General features: G+C 39.8%; 2 protein-coding genes across 6 annotated transcripts in view; one reads left to right on the forward strand and one right to left on the reverse strand.

Annotated features, from left to right (window-relative positions):
* Positions 1-4,768, reverse strand: part of SRP54 (signal recognition particle 54) — a 37,458-nt gene extending 32,690 nt beyond the window's left edge. Inside the window, exon 1 of one of the 2 annotated variants that reach the window (XM_040256761.1) lies at positions 4,254-4,768. The gene's annotated coding sequence lies outside the window, so the exon portion shown is untranslated. The remainder of the gene's footprint in view (positions 1-4,253) is intronic. The other variant, XM_040256762.1, reaches the window with a different exon arrangement.
* Positions 4,724-18,970, forward strand: part of LOC120875089 — a 28,486-nt gene continuing 14,239 nt past the window's right edge. Inside the window, exon 1 of one of the 4 annotated variants that reach the window (XM_040256766.1) lies at positions 4,724-5,057. In XM_040256766.1, the coding sequence (XP_040112700.1) occupies positions 4,961-5,057 (97 nt within the window). In that variant the 5' untranslated portion in view covers positions 4,724-4,960. Of the gene's footprint in view, positions 5,058-9,989; positions 11,055-18,970 lie in introns of those variants that run through there. The other 3 variants (XR_005723810.1, XR_005723811.1, XM_040256767.1) reach the window with 3 other exon arrangements.

The following is an 18,970-nucleotide window of genomic DNA, read 5'->3' on the forward strand; positions in this document are numbered from 1 at the left end:
AGAAATAATTCATTTTTAAGTTTTGTGATTACAAGAGGATACATGTTCATTAAACTCAAACATTACAGAAACATTAAAGGTAGAAATACAGTTTTCCTAACCCTCTTTTTGTCCTTTGATAACCACCAACAATAATTTGGCATACACTCCTATAGACTTTTTAATGCATTATAATTTAGGCAAGTTTTCACAAGAATTATGGTTTGGGAAGGAGTGAAGAAGAAAGCAGAAATGAGGGAAAATCTTTTGTAAATATGCTTGCTAATGCTAAAAATATGCTTAAAGGTAAAAGCCAGATTACAAAACTGCACATAATGTGTTTTGTTTAAACAAATATCCAAAAAACACATTACCCAGGAGGGAAATGTAAATCAAAGGCACAATCAGATACCACTTGACCCACACTGAGATAACTGTAATAATAACAAGTTTTGGTGAGAACGCATAGAAATCAGAACTCTCATACACTGCTAGTGAGAACGTAAAATGGTACAGCCCTTTAGAAAACAGTTTGGCGATTCCTCAAAATTTTAAATGCACAAAGTTACTGTATGACCCAGCAATTCCACTCCTGGGTATATCCGAGAAAAAGGCACAGCCACACAAAGAATTATACTTAAATGGTCACTAGAAGCATTATTCACACTACCCAAAAAGTAAAGGGGAAAAAAAAAAAGCCAAATATCCCTCAACTGATGAGTGGATAAATAAAAATGTGGCATCCCTACCAAATGGAATATTATTTGATAATCAAAAGAGATGAAGTACTGATACACGCCACAACATGAATGAATCTTGAAAGCATTGTGCTAAATGAAAGAAACCAGTGACAAACGAATATATGATTTCACTTATATAAAATGTCCAGAAGAGAAAAACCTATAAAGAAAGAAAGTGGAACCAGAAAAAAAAAAAGAAAGAAAGAAAGTGGATTAATAGTTGCTTAGGGTTTGGGAACTAGGGGGAAATGAGAAGTATTAGTGGGCATGGGGTTTCTTTGTGGAGTGATGAAAATGTTCTAAAATTGACGGTGGTGATGGTTGTGCGTGCTCAGTTGCGTCTGACTTTTTGCGACCCCGTGCACTGCAGCCCGCCAGGCTCCTCTGTCCATGGGATTCTCCAGGCAAGAATAGTGGAGTGGGTTGCCAAGCCCTCCTCCAGAGGATCTTCCCCAGGGATCGAACCTGCGTCTCTTAAGTCTCCTCCATTGGCAGGTGGTTTCTTTACCACTATTACCACGTGGGAAGCCCTGGATGGTTGCACAACTGTGCAAATACACTAAAGACCACTGAACTGTACCCTTTAGCGAGCTGTATGGTATGTTAACTTTATTGTAGTAAAGCTGCTAGAAAATAATAACATTTGTCATCTTTAGATGGTGAATAGTAATTTAAATTTTCTAATACATTCTTGTAATTTTCACATTGTTGGTAACGACTATGAGAATTATTTTTTGTTAAGGGGAAAGTTATTTTTCAAAGAGCTCTTTGTGAGAATTAGAATGATATTATTCTAGAGGTTGAGACAGAATTGCCCCTTGTATTTAGTTTAGTCAGTACCTCATACACCTACTATGTGCTCCAGGAATTGCTCCAGCATGAGCAAAGTTCTAACTTCAAATCAACAAAATTACATCAAGTTAACACAGACAAGACTTCTCTGTTAAGTTCAGAAAATAAATTAGGTATCATGCCACCACTGACTTCTCTGTCTTATTTTGCACCAATCAATATTAGGAAATATTCTCTTCAATACAATGATTCTGTTTTCAAATTTTAAAACAACTTTAAAACTCATTTTAACATTAAAGATAAAACCACTGCAACACTTCATGGCTTAATAGCAGAAAAGGTACACCAAAAATTCAATTAGCAACAATAGCTAATAATTCAAAAACACTGGGAATCAATTCTCTAAGATGCTTTCTGGCTGTCAAGTCAATCATAAAAAGAATCTTTATGTAAACTGTTACCAAGAGGAAAATTAAAACAAAAGTCAAAAGAACTCCTTGGAAACAGTTTGCCTTGAAGCTAAAAAGAACACAGCCTGAAAATGTGGATGAGGAGGGATGAGGCATATGCTCAAGTAATGGGCAATTTCAATGGCATTCAGCTAACACCTGTCAGCTAAAAATGAAGTATTCAATTAGAATCTCCAGGGATGGTAACATCAGAAGATTATGGGGGAACTGGCCTCATCTAAATTCTTGATTAGGAGAGCCAAACAAGGCACCTATGTTTTGAAACACTTTACTGGCTATACTGATGTGCAGCCAGGGTTAATAATCACTGCATGAAGCAACACTCATTAAGGGAAACAAGAGAATGAAAAAATCTGTTCTATAATTTAAAAATTAGAGACAATGTAACAAAGCCATTGAAGGGAGAAAAACTGGACAGTAAGGAGACTACATATACTAAACATACTCCAAAAGTCTATTCAAGAGATGTGAGCTTGAACTAAGGAAGAACACAAAACAGAGGGACAGGGCTCAAGTTAGGGGTTAATCATAAAGCAAAATCTATAGGACCTAATGATCAAATCGTTATGGAGAATGAAGGAGAAACAGAGGCAAAAATGACTAAGGGCTCTAGTTTGAATAACCAGGTGGTTAGTGATGCCATTAACCAATGAATGGAACGCAAAAAAGAGAAGCTGATTTGAAAGTTAAAGAGTTAATAGAGGCAAGATTCAAGGGGCTTTAAAGGTTATTTACAATATTCTACTACTAGGTTGGATAGTTAGCGTTCACTTTATTATTCTTTTAAAAATTAAACAAATACCACAAAATTCAACTAGAAATCCAAGGTCAAAACTCTGAGATAAACTAGGAAAACGAGTGGGATATATGTAACAAAAAGGGGAACAAAAAGAAGGTGGAGAGAGTGAACTTGGTTTTAGACCTACTGAATTTGCAGAAACTAAAATACTATTTCATGAAACAGGGGCTAGAGAAAAAGATGTGGAAAGGTTGGCATACAATGATAATACCATGGAAGTAGAATGCTAATACCATGGAAATAGATGAGAACTCTCAGAGAGCGCTTATGGAATCAGGCAATGGTGAACCGCCAACTAAAAGGAGTCCATTGAGACTTTGAGAATAATCAGAAGGAGAGAAGCTTTTACCAATTCCCTTTGCAAAGGCATACAGAAGAAAATCAATTAAAAAAAAATTAAAGCTACCATTTATGATTATCTTACTGTATTCCAGTGGCAGGTCCAGAATTTCCAGATAGGTGAAGTTACAGGAGTAATCAATCTCTTTGAAAGAGGGCTTGAAGATGCTTTTGCACAGGACTTTATATTTAGTTAGAAAATACTAACTGACCAGATCAAAAAATCAAGGGAAAGAAGTTTGAAGGAAATAGTTCCCCTCCCCTTTGGCACCACCACTACAGTATTTTAGGCACGGTACCAAACATGTTACCTAATCTTCCATTCTCAAACTAAGATAGATGAGGAAACTGAGGCTAGACTGGAATATCAACTTGCTCAAGGTCACAAATCTTCTAAGGAGCAGCGCACATCATCTTTGTTCCCATAGCTCTCATGGCTCTTTACACCTTACTAGAATTTCGCATTACTCATCTTGATTATAATGTATGTGTCTCTGTATCACTGTACTGTTAGGTCCTCAATGCCAGGGTTCAAGTCGTTCATTTCCGTATCCTTATAGCTAAGAAAGAGTAAATATTTTGTTGAATGAAGCATATGAAGAACTATGTGAGAACAGCATCAACAACGTCAACAGGGGAGAAAGCGTTTCAAGAAACGGCTAGTAGCACCAGATGCTACGGACAGAGCCACCAATATATCTTAGGTCGTTAATGGCACTGAACTGATATCCCTTAATCATTTTTGAAAGCCTACTACAGACGGGACACTGTGTTAATTAGACACAAGTTAACGTGGAAAAATAAAATCTGGTACAAGTCAACAGATTTTCGGAGTAGCAGCCACATCTAAATTCTTGATCAGGACAGCAAAACAAGAGTCAGGCCTGAAATCGCTTACGTTTAATTTGGCTCTGGCAAATCTGAAGACAATTTTAAAGGGTCACAGCGCATCTTTTAACAAAACTTCTGGTGAGGGACAAGAGATGAAAATGGGCCAGCGCACCTCTGTCTCGATGACGAAAGCTGGTGGCCAAAGCAGCCGAGTCCCTCCGGAGTGTCTACCCCGCTGAGCAGGACTGGGGCTGCCCCCAGCTGCCAGTCGGTAGTCTGGGGCGGGAAAAAGCAGACACTTACCGCAAAAGGCACCGCTACCGCCGTGGCCCAAAGGGGCCCGGGAGACCTTCGCGAAGCCCCACGCCGGGGGAGGAAACCAGGGAACGCGGGGATCAGACAGACAGGTGCGACCCCACAGCCCGACGTCCCAAACTGGATAAACTAGGGTTCCAGCGCCCAGCACCGCAACGCCAACTCCCACCAGCTGGAAGCCCGACGACTACCACCGAACCTTCCGCCCAATGAGGAAACGTCACCACTCGGCGTAGTCCAGCCTTTCAAGAAGGGGATACACTTCCGCTTCCGGGGCACTCGGCGCGTGTCTACAGTGTGTTTACCGAGAGTGTATTGAGATGTTTCTTTGCCTTGATTGGCCTTTGACATTCGTTTCCTATCGCTTAATATCTGCGGCATAAAAGTTAGTATGAAGATAGGAGGCTTTCCAGGGATGCGATCTCAGGAAAGATGTCCAGCCTCCAGGCGCCACCTTAAGAAAAATGACTTGGCTGAGCACCACCAGCTAAAAGGGGAATTATGAAAGGTGGGGGTAGGGATGTCTCAGAGTAGGGAGTCCCAGGAGCACGTGAGAACACCAAGTAGGAGGCGGGGCTTAGACCTTGGTAGCCGAGGGAGGCGGGTTCCACACCGGGTGTAATCCGCTGTCTGCACCGGTCTCTACGTGCGCGTGCGCATTGCGAACCTTCCGCTGCTCGGCTTTCTTCTCCAACATGGAATTCCGCGCTGCGCGGCTCGCAGTACTGCAACTGCTACGTACGGTGGCTCCGGCAGACCTCCCAGCGCTTCTGCAGTGGATGCGAACTACTCGTAAGCGATCAGAGCCAGAGTCAGACCGTTGGGGCAAGGATATGCGGTGGGCGCTGACCTTGGGGACCTAGAGTGAGGCCAGAAGCCTTCCATGTGGTAGCGGTGCTGGTCTCTGCTCTGCTACCTGGCGGGTTGACCCGGGCATATCGCAAGCATCGGCAGAGTAAGAGTCCAGTTTAGGACTGGGTGCAGAAAGACCCGGCTCTGGGTTTTATGATTCCGCTACAGACTTAGGCAGCTAGAGCCGCATAGTGTCTACCCTCATTCCTAAAGGAAAAAAAAGTGGAAGGAATGGGTTAGCCCACCTCCCCATTACTCCCACAAATTTGGGACGAGCAGTAGGATACTACCTGAAAAAGCCCTTTGCAATATGTTTTAAACTGTAGAACTGGAAGTTTTTTACCCTGTAGGCAAAGTCACATGTAGCTAATCTCAATGTGTGTGTTAGTCGCTCAGTCGTGACTCTTTGCGACCCCCATGAACTGTGTAGCCCACCAGGCTCCTCTGTCCATGCGATTCTCCAGGCAAGAATACTGGAGTAGGTTGCCATTTCCTTTTCCAGGGGATCTTCCTGACCCAGGGATTGAACCCGTGTCTCCTGCATTGCAGGCAGATTATTTACCATCAGCTACAGGGAAGTCCCAGCTAGTCTTAATAGTTCATACATTTAAAGGAGTTGTTCCAGGGTGGGGAGAGAGAAAAAGAGGGGAGGGGAAGACTTTGTTTTGAATAATATTAATAGTAATACTAAAAAAGCACATGTTAGAATTGAAATGTGGTAATTAGGGGGCAGGAGGAGAAGGGGACGACCGAGGATGAGATGGCTGGATGGCATCTCGGACTCAATGGACTTGAGTCTGAGTGAACTCCGGGAGTTGGTGATGGACAGGGAGGCCTGGCATGCTGCTCATGGGGTCGCAAAGAGTTGGACACGACTGAGCGACTGAACTGAACTGAACTGATTTAGGTCGAGTTATTGAAGAATGGAGGTAGATCTATTTTAGCAAAGTGAAACCTGGTGAAAGCACAAAAAAATAGGATATTCCTCGTTTGAGAACTCCTCCAAACCATGCTCTGCTTCTGTACTCCTAAACGTTGATTCCATGTTTATTTTCAGCCAGACATGAAATATTCCTGTTTGCTGATGACTCCCAGTTTTAGACTTTCAGGCATGAGGTTCTTCCTGGAACTTCTCTCTGTGTTGTTAGAGTCAATAATCATTTAGGTGTTATCATTATTGTTATTACTGTTACACATTTTGGAAGATCATTTTAGCTAAGATGCCAAAATAAAATTACTTCGGACATCTGCTAGTGAGATTTACCCTGGAAAGTAGAGAAACTAAAGAGGTAGCTTCGTATGTTTACACACAGACAAGATTCAAGATTGTTGTTCAGTCGCTCAGTCGTGTCTGACTCTTTAGGACCCTATGGACTGCAGCAGGCCAGGCTTCCCTGTCCTTCACCATCTCCTGGAGCTTGCTGAAACTCATGTGCATTCAGTCAGTGATGCCATCCAACCATCTCGTCCTCTGTCGTTCCCTTCTCCTCCTGCCTTCAATTCTTCCCAGCACCAGGGTCTTTCCTAATGAGTTGGATCTTTGCATCAGGTGGCTAAAGTATTGGAGCTGTAGCTTCAGCATCACTCTTTCTAATGAATATTCAGGATTAATTTCCTTTGGGAGTAACTGGTTGGATCTCCTTGCAGTCCAAGGGACTCTCAAGAGTCTTCTCCAACACCACAGTTCAAAAGCATCAATTCTTTGACGTTCAGTCTTCTTTATGAAAAAGAAGATTCAAGATTGGTATTTTTTAATACAAGATCTTTTATTCCAAAATCCCTTGGGTGCCTGCAAAATTGCCATCTACTGCCTGTTTCTGGCAATTGCACAATTACTAAAATATCCTTGCTGTCAGGATTTTTCAGTTTTATGGAACCGTTTGTAATCTAAATCTCCAATTTTAGAGGCATCAGCTGAGACTCCATTTTTCCGAAATCACTGAAAGCGCATTTTGGATGATGATTTTGTAAACAAGAAGACCCAACACTGTTGCCTAAAGAATATGTTTCTACTTTTTCTAACACCATGTTCTTTCTCCAACAGATCCTGTAGTCAGAGGTGCTCAGCACCTTAAGTGTTTGTTAAACAATTTAAAAAACAAACTGAGTTTCTGAAAAATGTTTATTACAATGAATATTTTAAGAAATAAATGTCACTTATTCTTGCCTGAAGAATCTCATGAACAGAGGAGCCTGGCGGGCTATTGTCCATGGGGTCACAAAGAGTCAGACACAACTGAGCGACCATACTTTTTTTCTTTAGCTTAAGACGAAGGAGTATGTTTTAATATAATCTTAAAATGTAGTGTAATTTATTGGTAAACCTTTTGTAGGTGGTAATATAATATATACATAATATAAAATTTACCATTTTCAAGTGTACAGTTCAATGACATGAAATACATTTACATTGTGCAACCATCATCATTATTGCCTCCAGAACTGAAACTCATAGTGTACTTTTTTTTCATTAAATACAGCACAAAAGATTCTTCCAATCAGCAATTTTTCATTTCCCTAATTCCCTTCTTCAGGGGAAAAAAATTATTGCATGATGTCTTACTTGTATGATATTTGCTTAGACCTTTGTTAATTATAACTCTCCTTGAATTTTTATACCATTTAGTGGAATAGCAAGAGTTAATAATAGGCTTTATGATTTTGGTTTTGAGCTTCATAGAATTTATTGAAAGTTAAAAAAACTACATATTGCTAACAAGTAAAATCACAATAATTTTAAATACACAGAAGAAAGGATAATATTGTTGGTCTCTGAAGAAATAGTGGAATTATCATACTTAGACCTGGGGTCATTTGGAATCAAGCTGATAGAACCAGAATCGTAGACCAGGACAGAGATAAGCACATGTCAACATCTGATATAAACTGAAGATGTAGAAAAAATAAAGATAGGCCCTGTATTTACTTTAGTACAGCTTATACCAAAGGTCTAGAAACAAATGATCACTAGTATAGGAGGGATGAAAAACACTTGCCCTGTGACTCAGACGGTAAAGCATCTGCCTACAATGTGGGAGACCCAAGTTCAGTCCCTAGGTCGGGAAGATCCTCTGGTGAAGGCAATGGCAACCCACTCTAGTACTCTTGCCTGGAAGATCCCATGGATGGAGGAGCCTGGTAGGCTGCAGTCCATGGGGTCGCAAAGAGTCGGACACGACTGAGCGACTTCACTTCACTTCATAGGAGGGATGAAACAAAGTTGAAGGACAAAGCACACAAAGACAACTCCCACTGCAAATAAACAAAAGAGTAAAAAAATATAACAGGACCTCAGTGCATTCACTCTAATCTCATGGTAGAGCATCTGTTCTTTTCTACTTCTTTATATACATACTACTTTGTGTATGTATATGAAATGGACTCTTGGCTTAGCTTTCAACATATAGGAGAGTAACTACAATCTATTAAGGGAACTGAGAGCCAGAACTATATGTGCGGTCCCCATTAGGCATATTAAAAATTGCATTTTGTTAACAGTTGTCTGTTAACAAATACTATTCTGAAGCCTCTGAATTTTTCCTGAATATACATATACAAATGGGATGTCAGACCAACAACGTGTAAAAGTTTCTATTGGGTCAAGTTACAAATACATACATGACCATGTGTAAAATAGATAGCTAGTGGGAAGTTACTATAGCACAGGGGCTCAGCCCTGTGCTCTGTGATGACATAGAGGGGTGGAATGCAGGGTGGGGTGGGAGGGAGGGGATATTGTATACTTAACACTGATTCATATTGTTATATGGCAGAAACCAATACAACATTGTAAGGCAATTATCCTATTAAAAATAAATTTTTAAAAAGTTACAAAGGATAGAAAAGTGAGGTATGCTATAAGAAAATTAAAATCATCAAGAAAATATTTTAATATTTAAGGAAGATAATTGTAGATGAATAGAAGCTTTTAGAAGCTTCTCTGCTTCCTGTATTTTAAATACATCTTCACTGAACAGGCTGCTTAGCAGCAGCTACAAAGTTATTAGAGGTTCTTTGAAATTCCTACTAAATCTAAAAAGCAAAGGTTGGGATCTAGTTACGTTTGTCAAACAACATACTATTCCAGTTCTATATTGTATTACCACTGAGGAAGTAGCCACATAACTTACAGATTTTCTAATCTTTATTAAAACATTATGAATTTGAGAAAGTTATCAAGTATATGAAGTAAATAGATTCTTTTTTCCAGAAATTAAAAAGATACACTGGGCAAATGCATGCATACCTCTTAAACAAAACTTTTCTGTCAAATAAGTAAAAATAATTGTACTTTTCTCTTCAGCACATTTATTGTGTATTAAAAATGGCCACAAAAAATAATAAAAAATAAAAATGGCCACGATATATAAAGATAATAATATGAACAAGTGATTTATTCCAAAATGCAGTTTGATTAACATTAGAAAATCAAGCAGTGTAATTCGCTATATTAAAAGAAAAACTATATGATCATCTCAAGAGACAGAAAAGCGTTTTTGACGATATCCAACATCTCTTCCTGATAAAACACTTAGCAAACTAGCAATAGCAGGAAACATTCTCAACCTGATAAAGGGGATCTATGAAAAATCTGTAGCTGACATCATACTTAATGGGGAAAAACTGAATTCTTTCCCCTAAGAACAAAACAGGGATTTGTACTCATCACTTCTAGCCAGCATCATAATAGAGCTGCTGAAAGTGTTAGTCGCTCAATCGTGTACAACTTTTGCAAGCCCATGTACTATAGCCCACCAGGCTCCTCTGTCCATGGAATTCCCCAGGCAAGAATACTGGCGTGGATTGCCATTCCCTTCTCCAGGGGGTCTTCCTGAACCAGGGATCGAACCACAGTCTCCTGCATTGCAGACAGAGTCTTTACCATCTGAGCCACCAGGGAAGCCTGTAACTAACAGCTACAATAACTGAGTGATTATGTAATAGAAAGTGTTAGTCGATCAGTCATGTCTGACTCTTTGCGGCCCATGGACTGGAGCCCACCAGGCTCCTTTATTCATGGGATTTTCCAGGCAAGAATACTGGAGTGGGTGGCCGTTTCCTCCTCCAGGAGGTCTTACAACACAGAGATCGAACCGCATATCTTGCATTGCAGGCGGATTCTTTACCCTCTGAACCATTGGGGGATTATGTGTAAGAGAGCTTCGAGCCAGTACAATATGGCAAGGAAACAGGGAGGAGGAAGGCATCTCCCTTAGAAACAGGTTAATGGATAAACAAATTGTGGTGTATTTTTATAATGGAATACTACTTGGCAAATGAATGAAGTGTTTGTTTGTGCAACAACATAGACAAATTTTGCTAAGTGAAATAAACCATACTGAAAAAAGACTTCCTACTCGTATTCCATTTATCTAAACCTCTAGAAAAATGCCAGCTAATCTATAGTGACAGAAAATAGATCTCTGGCGGCTGGGTTGGTAGGAGATTAGAGAGAAGGAAGGATTACGGAGGGGCAGGAGGAGATATTGGGGATAATGACTATATTCACTATCACGGTTATAGTGATCTTTCATACTACATGTTATATATATATATGCCAAAACATATAACTGTACACTTTAAATATACACAGTTTATTGTATGTCAGTTCTACCTCTATAAAGTTTTTTTAAATTCCATAAGAAGTCAGGTCTGTGTTCTCTCTCCCCTTTGAATTTGGGTGCTCTCTGTGACACCTCTGGCCAATAGAATTTGACAGAAATGACAGTGGGCCAGTTTCAGACCTAGGGCTTAAGAAACCGACAACTTCTACTTCCTGCTTCTTAGAATACTTGCTCTGGGAGAATCTGGCCAACATGTGTGTAGTCTGACTACCCTGAGATCGTCACAGTGTCAGGAAGTCCCAGCTAGCTTATGGAGAGCAAGATGTCCAACCAGCCTGCATGTTTCTGCTGTCCTAGCCTGGGCACCACACATGTGAGTAAAAAAGCCATATGAGGTATCCAGACCAGTAAAAAGCCTTTGTTACAAATACTGTTTCTGTGAACGTTCATGTACATATTTTTGTGTTAACGTAAGTTTTCATTTCTCTGTGATAATGTCCAAGAATGTAATTGCTGTATCATATAGTAAGTGCAATTGTAGTTTTATAGGAACTGCCAGACTGTTTTTCAGAGTGACTAATCCTGTTTCTCTGCATCCTCACTATGCACCGCACGCTCAGTCATGTCCGACTCTTTGCTACTACATGGACTATAGCCTGCCAGCCTCCTCTGTCCATTGAATTCTCCAGGCAGGAATACTGGAGTGTGGGGACTTCCTTAGTGGCCCAGTGGATAAGACCATGCTCCCAATGCGTGCAGCCCAGATTTGATCCCTGGTCATGGAATTAGATCCTACATGCTGCAACTAAGAATTCATATGCCACAACTGTGTGCTACAAGGAAGGTCAAAGATTCTGCGTTGCCACAATTAAGACCAAGCACAGCCAGATAACTAAAGGTTAAAAAAAAAATACTGGAATGGGTTGCCATTTCCTATTCCAGGGGATCTAACCCCCCCCCCGCCGCACTCCCCCCTCTTCCAGGGATCAAACCCACACCTTCTCCTGAATCTCCTGTATTGGCAGGCTGATTCTTTACCACAGAGCCGCTTGCTAGTAAGGAAGTAAGCCACAGTGCTAGTAAGGAAGACCTGTATTCTTACTGCGGCTGCTGCTGCAAGTCACTTCAGTCATGTCTGACTCTGTGCGACCCCATAGACGGCAGCCCACCAGGCTCCGCCAACCCTGGGATTCTCCAGGCAAGAACACTGGAGTGGGTTGCCATTTCCTTCTCCAATGCATGAAAGTGAAAAGTGAAGTGAAGTGAAGTCGCTCAGTCGTGTCCAACCCTCAGCGACCCTGTGGACTGCAGCCTTCCAGGCTCCTCTGTCCACTAGCATTTGGTATTTTCAGTATTTTTATGTTAGCCATTCTGAAAATTATATAATGATGTATCGTTGGGGTTTTTTTTTCCAATTCTTTTTTTTTAAAAATAATTTTCTTTGTTTATTTTGGTTGTGCTGGGTCTTCATGGCTTTTCTCTGGTTGCAGAGACCAGGGGCTGCTCTGGTGGTGACGTGTGGGCTTCTCACTGCAGTGGCTTCTCGTTGCAGAGCATGTGCTCTAGGGCATGAGGACTTCAGTAGCTGTGGCGCGTGGACTCAGTAGTTGCAGCTCCTGGGCTCTAGAGCACAGGCTCAGTAGTTGTGGCGCAAGGACTTAGTTGCTCCATGGCATGTGGGATCTTCCCAGATCAGGGATCGAGCTTGTGTCTCCTGCGTTGGCAGGCTCTTTACCAATGAGCCATCAGGGAAGCCCTATCTCAAATGTTGTTAAACATCTTATCATGTGTTTATTTGCCATTTGTATATCCTCTTTGATGTAGTATCTGTTTATGTCTTTTGCCCATTTTCTATTGTAAACAGAAATAATAAATAGTTATTAATAAATAATACAAATGTAAGTATAAATATATTTTTATAAATATAAATATGTATATATTACATAATATAAATTATATTTATGCTGCTGCTGCTGCTAAGTCGCTTCAGTTGTGTCCGACTCTGTGCGACGCCGTAGACGGCAACCCACCAGGCTCCCCCGTCCCGGGGATTCTCCAGGCAAGAACACTGGAGTGGGTTGCCATTTTCTTCTCCAATGCATGCATGCATCCTAAGTCGCCTCAGTCGTGTCCAACTCTGTGTGACCCCATGGACAGCAGCCCACCAGGCTCCTCTGTCCAGAGGATTCTCCAGACAAGAATACTGGAGTGAGTTGCCATTTCCTTCTCCAAATTTGTAATATAAATTTATAAAATAAATATAAATAATAAATCAGTTCAGTTCAGTTGCTCAGTCTTCTCCGACTCTTTGCGACCCCATGAATTACAGCACGCCAGGCCTCCCTGTCCATCACCAACTCCCGGAGTTCACGCAAACTCATATCCATCGAGTCAGTGATGCCATCCAGCCACCTCACTCTCTGTCGTCCCTTTCTCTTCCTGCCCCCAGTCCCTCCCAGCATCAGAGTCTTTTCCAATAAGTCAACTCTTCGCATGAGGTGGCCAAAGTACTGGAGTTTCAGCTTCAGCATCATTCCTTCCAAAGAACACCCAGGACTGATCTCCTTTAGAATGGACTAACAGTTCTTTATTATTTTAGATAAAAGCCCTTTGTCAGATGTGTGTATGCAGTATTTTCTCCCAATAATTTGCTTGTTCATTCTCTTAACAGAACTTGCAAAGCAAAAGTTTTTAATGAGGTCCAGTTTACCCCGTTTTTGTTTTTTGATGTCAAGTTTAAGATCTCTTTGGCCCTAGATTCTGAAGATTTTCTCCTATACCTTTTTTTCCTATTTGCTTAAAAATTATGCAATACTGTGTTAGTTTCAGGTGCTAAGGTTTTTTTTTTTTTACAAACCCTAAAAGAGTTTTGTAAAAAGGTTTTTTTTACAGAATTCTTAAAGAATTGTCCTTTTGTATATTACATGTTCTTTGACCTAAGTTAACTTTTGTATAAAGTGTGAAGTTTAGATTGAAGTTGATTTTTTCCCTGTAGATGTCCATTTGCTCCAGCACTACTTGTTGAAAAGGCTGCTCTTTCTCCACTAATTGCTTTTAAATCTTTGAAAATTATTTGTGCATTTTTGCCTGGATCTGTTCTGTATCTTTTTGAATGCTCTGTTCTCTGTTGATTAATGTAGCTATCATTATTTAAAAGTCTGTTTACTTTCTGAGCATTTGGCTACTTGCCTATTGTCTTTCTGTTACTTTGGCTGCATTATGTTCAGAGAAGATACTCTGTATGATTTAAATTCATTAAAAATTTTTTGATATTTGTTTTGACTCAATATGGTCTATCTTGGTGACTGTTTTGTGGGCACTTAGAAAAAGTGTATTCTATTGCAGTTTAGTGGAGTGTTCTATACATATCTATTAGATCTTGTTGATTGATGATATTCTTCAGTTCCTCTATAAATCTTTGCTGATTTTCTGCCCTGTAGTCCTGTCAGTATTGTGTTGAACTCCCCAGCTGAAATTGTGAAATTTTCTGTTTCTTCTTTCAGCTGTCAGTTTTTTTTTCATTCCACCCACCTCTCCACTGCCATGCTGCATGTGGAATCTTAGTTCCCTAACTGGGGATCATGGAAGCATGGAGTCTTAACCACTGTCTGGACATCCAGAGAAGTCCTTGTTTCATGTATTGATATTTTAAGGCTCTGTTCAGTGTATGCACATTTAAGATCACTGTGTCTTCTTGATAGATTGATCCTTTTATCAGTATGTAATGTTCTTCTTTGTCCCTAATAATTTCTTTTTTTGCTTTAACGTCTATTTTATTTCATATTAGTATAGCCACCCTATTTTTTTTTTTAACTGTTGGCACAATTTTTTCCCCATCCTTTTATATTCAGTCTTCCTGGTATGTTTAAAGTGAGTTTCTATCGACAGCATAATAACACTGGAGTGGGTTGCCATTTCCTACCCCAGGGGATCTTCCCAACCCAGGGTGAGTTGTATTTTTTAAATCTGTGTTGCCAATCTCTGTCTTTTGATTGATGTATTTAGACCATTTACAATTAGCTTACTATATGTTAGTACTTAAGTATAGCATTTTATTGTTTGTTTCCTTTCTGACCCTTCTGTTTCTCAATTTCTTGTTATCGCCTCTTGCCTTCCTGTGGGTAAATGGAACAGTTTTAGCATTCTGTTCTTTGTAGTGTTTCTGAGTGTATTTCTTTGTAGAGTTTTCTTTGTGGTTACTCTGAGTATTACAGTATACATATATAACATCACTGCTGCTGCTGCTAAGTCGCTTCAGTCATCTTCGACTCTGGTTATCAGTGTTTTATCACTAGAAGCAAATATTGAAATCTTACTTCCACATAGTTCCCTATACCCTCCCCCATTTTAAAAATATGACTGTTTTATGTATTTCCTCTGTATATTTACATAGAACACCATTACAGGTGGTTTTATAAATTTTGATTTAAGCATCGAATATGATTTAAGAAACTAATGAGAAAGATAGTCTATTTTTACACATTCTGTTCTTTGCTGTCTGAAGTTCCAAGCCCTCTTCTGCTGTTTCCTTTCTGTTGAAGTTTCCTATACCCATCCATTCTTTAAGGGTAGGTCTTTTTTTTTATTATTGGAAGTTTTTTTTGTTTCTTTTTTAAGGGTAGGTCTGCAGGCACAAAAATTTTTTGTTTTTTGGTTTTTCTGCATCTGATTTGTCTTTACCTCTCCTCCATTCCTGAAGGATAATTTTATCAGAAAATTTACAGCTTGTGGTCCTTTTCTTCCAGCATTTGAAAAGTTTTGTAACCTCCTGGCTCCCATCGTTTCAGATGAAAACTTCACTGTTGTTTGGTGTTTCCCTGTAGGGAATGAATCATTTCTCTTTGGTTGTTTTTAAGATGTGTTCCTTGTCTCTTGTTTTTAGAAGTTTATGATATGTTCTTAAGTGGATTTCTTTGGGTCTATCATATTTAGACTTTGCTTGGCTTCTTAAATCTGTAGGTTTAGATCTTTCACCTAATTTAGGAAGTTTTTAGCTGTATTTCTTCAGTACTTTTCAGCTCCACACTTTTCCCCCTACTTCTGGAACTCAGATACCAATGTTAGCTCTTTCGTTATTCCAAAGATCCTTAGGTCCTGTTCAATTTCTTTTTCTATTTTCTCTCCGTTCTTCAGATGGAATAAATTTTATTGATCTGTCAATTCAAGTGAACTGGTTCTATCCTCTGTCATCTCTACTCCGGAGCCCTTTCAGCAAGGGGTTTCTAAATTATTATTATTTTATTTTTCTGTTTTGCAGTTTCTGTTTCTTTTTCTATGACTTCTTCTTTGCTGAGATTTTGTATTTTTTTCACTTGTTACAGGATAATTCATAACTACTTACTGAAGCATTTTCGTTATAGCGTCTTTAAAGTCCTTGTCTGATCATCTAAACTCTGACTAATTTGCACAGTAGCATCTAGATTGCGAGAGTCAAATTAAGATTTTTCCTGTTCTTGATATAAATGATGTTCTATCGTGAACATTTTGTTTGTATGCTAGGATAATTTTTATTTTATCCTGGATATTTTAGATAGTATGCTGACTTGATCCTGTTTAGATTTTCTATCTTAGTAGGCAGTTGCCCTGCTTAAGTTTAACCTGTTGATTCTGGCCTGCTTTTGTGAGCTGTAGCTCTGACAACATTTAGTTTTCAGTGCCCTTGCAGTGCTATTCAGGTTTGTTTCATTCTTTGGTACTGCTGGGGCTTCCTGCTCAATCTATGCTGGTGTTTCCTGCTTGGAGAAAGATACCTATGTCACTGAGCTGCCTTCTACCAGTGGGGGTAGGGGGATGAGCAGTACAGGGCCTGGTTTGCTTTTGGCCGCTGGGCAGAGGACTGAGAGGCCTCAGGCCTGAGTCTGTCCTGCTGGGTAGAGGGCCTGGAGACAGCAGCCTCCTATTTTGTTACCAGATAGCCTGCCTTTGCCCCAAGTATGGGCTAGGGATTAGGGCTCCCCAGTACACCTGTTATTCTTCCCCTTTACTGGTCTTTGGTGAGAGAGAGCAGACTTTAGTTTTTGTTTTGTTTACTCGGTCTATAGGTGTTGGTAGTTCTGGTTGGTAGTCACTCACCTCTCCAGGCTACATGGAAGATGAAAACCCAGTAGGGAATTCACTACAGTGACCTTACGTCCTTAATTCCTGACATCCCTAGACAGTTTACCTTTTTTCTAGCCTTAGGAGTCCTTTATGGTTGCCTGTTGGTTTACGTCCAGGGTATTTCATTGTATTTAGAGGGGAGGAGCTGGGGAAATTGAGGGAAGTAGCCATCTTGTCTAAGGCCAGAAGTCCCCTCAGTAAATTTTTAACTTTGAATAAGAACTTCAAAGTAATATAAAATATTAATGAATAATAAGAAATATATGGCCCAATGTTTAATTATATATTATAAGTCATTAGAGATAAGGATATGGATGAATGATGGCCAAGGGCTGAAGGTAAGTCTTAACTTCCTGGAGATGAAGTAACTTGAGAAGGCCCTTATTGTGAAAAACAAGGTCATAGTTGAAAGGAGCAATATGAGCAAAAAGGAATATGGAAAACAACTGAGGGGATTTGCCTGTCTTAAGCAAAAAATTATGTTAGTAATGAGAGTAGAAAATAGGATGGTGATATAGAGGGCCCTTAAAGTCTAGAGTAATACTGGATACATTGAAAAGTGGACAGCTGTCCCAAAATTGTAAGGAGAAGGAGTGACATGAGTGAAGTTTAAGCAAGATTAGTTTAAAATAGATGTGTTGTGTTCATCACTCAGTCATGTCTGACTCTTTGTGACCCCATGGACTGTAGCCCGCCAGGCTCCTCTGTCCATAGGATTTTTCAGGCAAGAATGCTAGAGTGGATTGCCGTTTCCTTCTCCAAAATAGATGTGTAAGGTAACTTATATTGGGGAGAAACTGATCATTCAGGAGCCAGTTATGAGTTTGTCCTGGTTTTCTAAGTGTGAGGTGGTACCTGTGACTATGAAGTAGTTGAAGTGGTAATAAAGAGGAAGTGGATTCGAAAGAGAGTATGATGGGACTTGATACCTGACTAGATGTAAAAAGTGGGACTTGATTCATAGACTGTCAGCTTTGGTGACTTCTCTTTTCCCATATACTTAATTAAATATAAGTAGGAAACTTTTAAAGAATAGATTTTGCTCTGCAGAGAAACTCTTCTTTCTCCATCCCCTTCCCACCTGCATATGTAATTTGAGAAAAACCTAACTGTCCTAAGGCAACTGATTAACACCTTTAATCTTTTTCCAAGCAACATACTGTTACCACACATTCCGAAATTGTTATTATACATGTTAAAAGATGTCTAGCCTCACTAGTAATTAAAGAAATGCAAATTAAAACAACAAAGTTTGTTTTTATAGTACAGTTCAATGCTGTAAGGCTTTCATGAAGTAAGGTTTACACATATTCTTATTTTTTTCTGATGGAGTAAATTGGTATACTCTTTCAGGAAAGAAATTTAGCAGTATGTAGCAGGTTCAGTTCAGTTCAGTCACTCAGTTGTGTCTGACTCTTTGCGACCCCATGGATTGCAGCACACCAGGCCTCCCTGTCCCTCACCAACTGCCGGAGTTTACTCAAACTCATGTCTATTGAGTCAACAATGCCATCCAACCATCTCATCCTCTGTCATCCCCTTCTCCTCCTGCCCTCAATCATTCCCAGCATCAGGGTCTTTTCAAATGAGTCAGCTTTTCGTATCAGGTGGCCGAAGTATTGGCGTTTCAGCTTCAACATCAGTCCTTCCAATGAACACTCAGGACTGATCTCCTTTAGGATGGACTGGTTGGATCTCCTTGCAGTCCAAGGGACTCTCAAGAGTCTTCTCCAACAGCACAGTTCAAAAGCATCAATTCTTCGGTGCTGAGCTTTCTTTATAGTGCAACTCTCACATCCATACATGACTATGTATGTTGCAAAAGCCTTTACAATGTTTAAGTACTTCTGCTAGGAATTTATAGTAAGGAAATAAATGCAAAGAGGCCAAAGTATGCCAAATGTTAGCAATGTCTCTAAATTTTCAGTTATAATTGTATATAAATGTATAGTAGTAGGAGTGAATGGTTAATACAGATATGGTGGAATATTACATAGCCTTTAAAAATAATGCAGGGGACACAAGTTCAAACCCTGAGCAGGGAGCTAAGATCTCACATGTCGTGTGGCATTGCCAAAAAGATAATAATAAAAAAATTTTAAATAAATAGAAGAATTTGGAATGAATCTTCATAATATTTTTGTCTATAATTTATGTTCTGCATCCTCCTATAAATAATTTGAAGCAACA

This window comes from Oryx dammah, unplaced genomic scaffold, assembly GCF_014754425.2.
Source record: "Oryx dammah isolate SB20612 unplaced genomic scaffold, SCBI_Odam_1.1 HiC_scaffold_16, whole genome shotgun sequence".
Lineage (NCBI taxonomy): Eukaryota > Metazoa > Chordata > Mammalia > Artiodactyla > Bovidae > Oryx > Oryx dammah.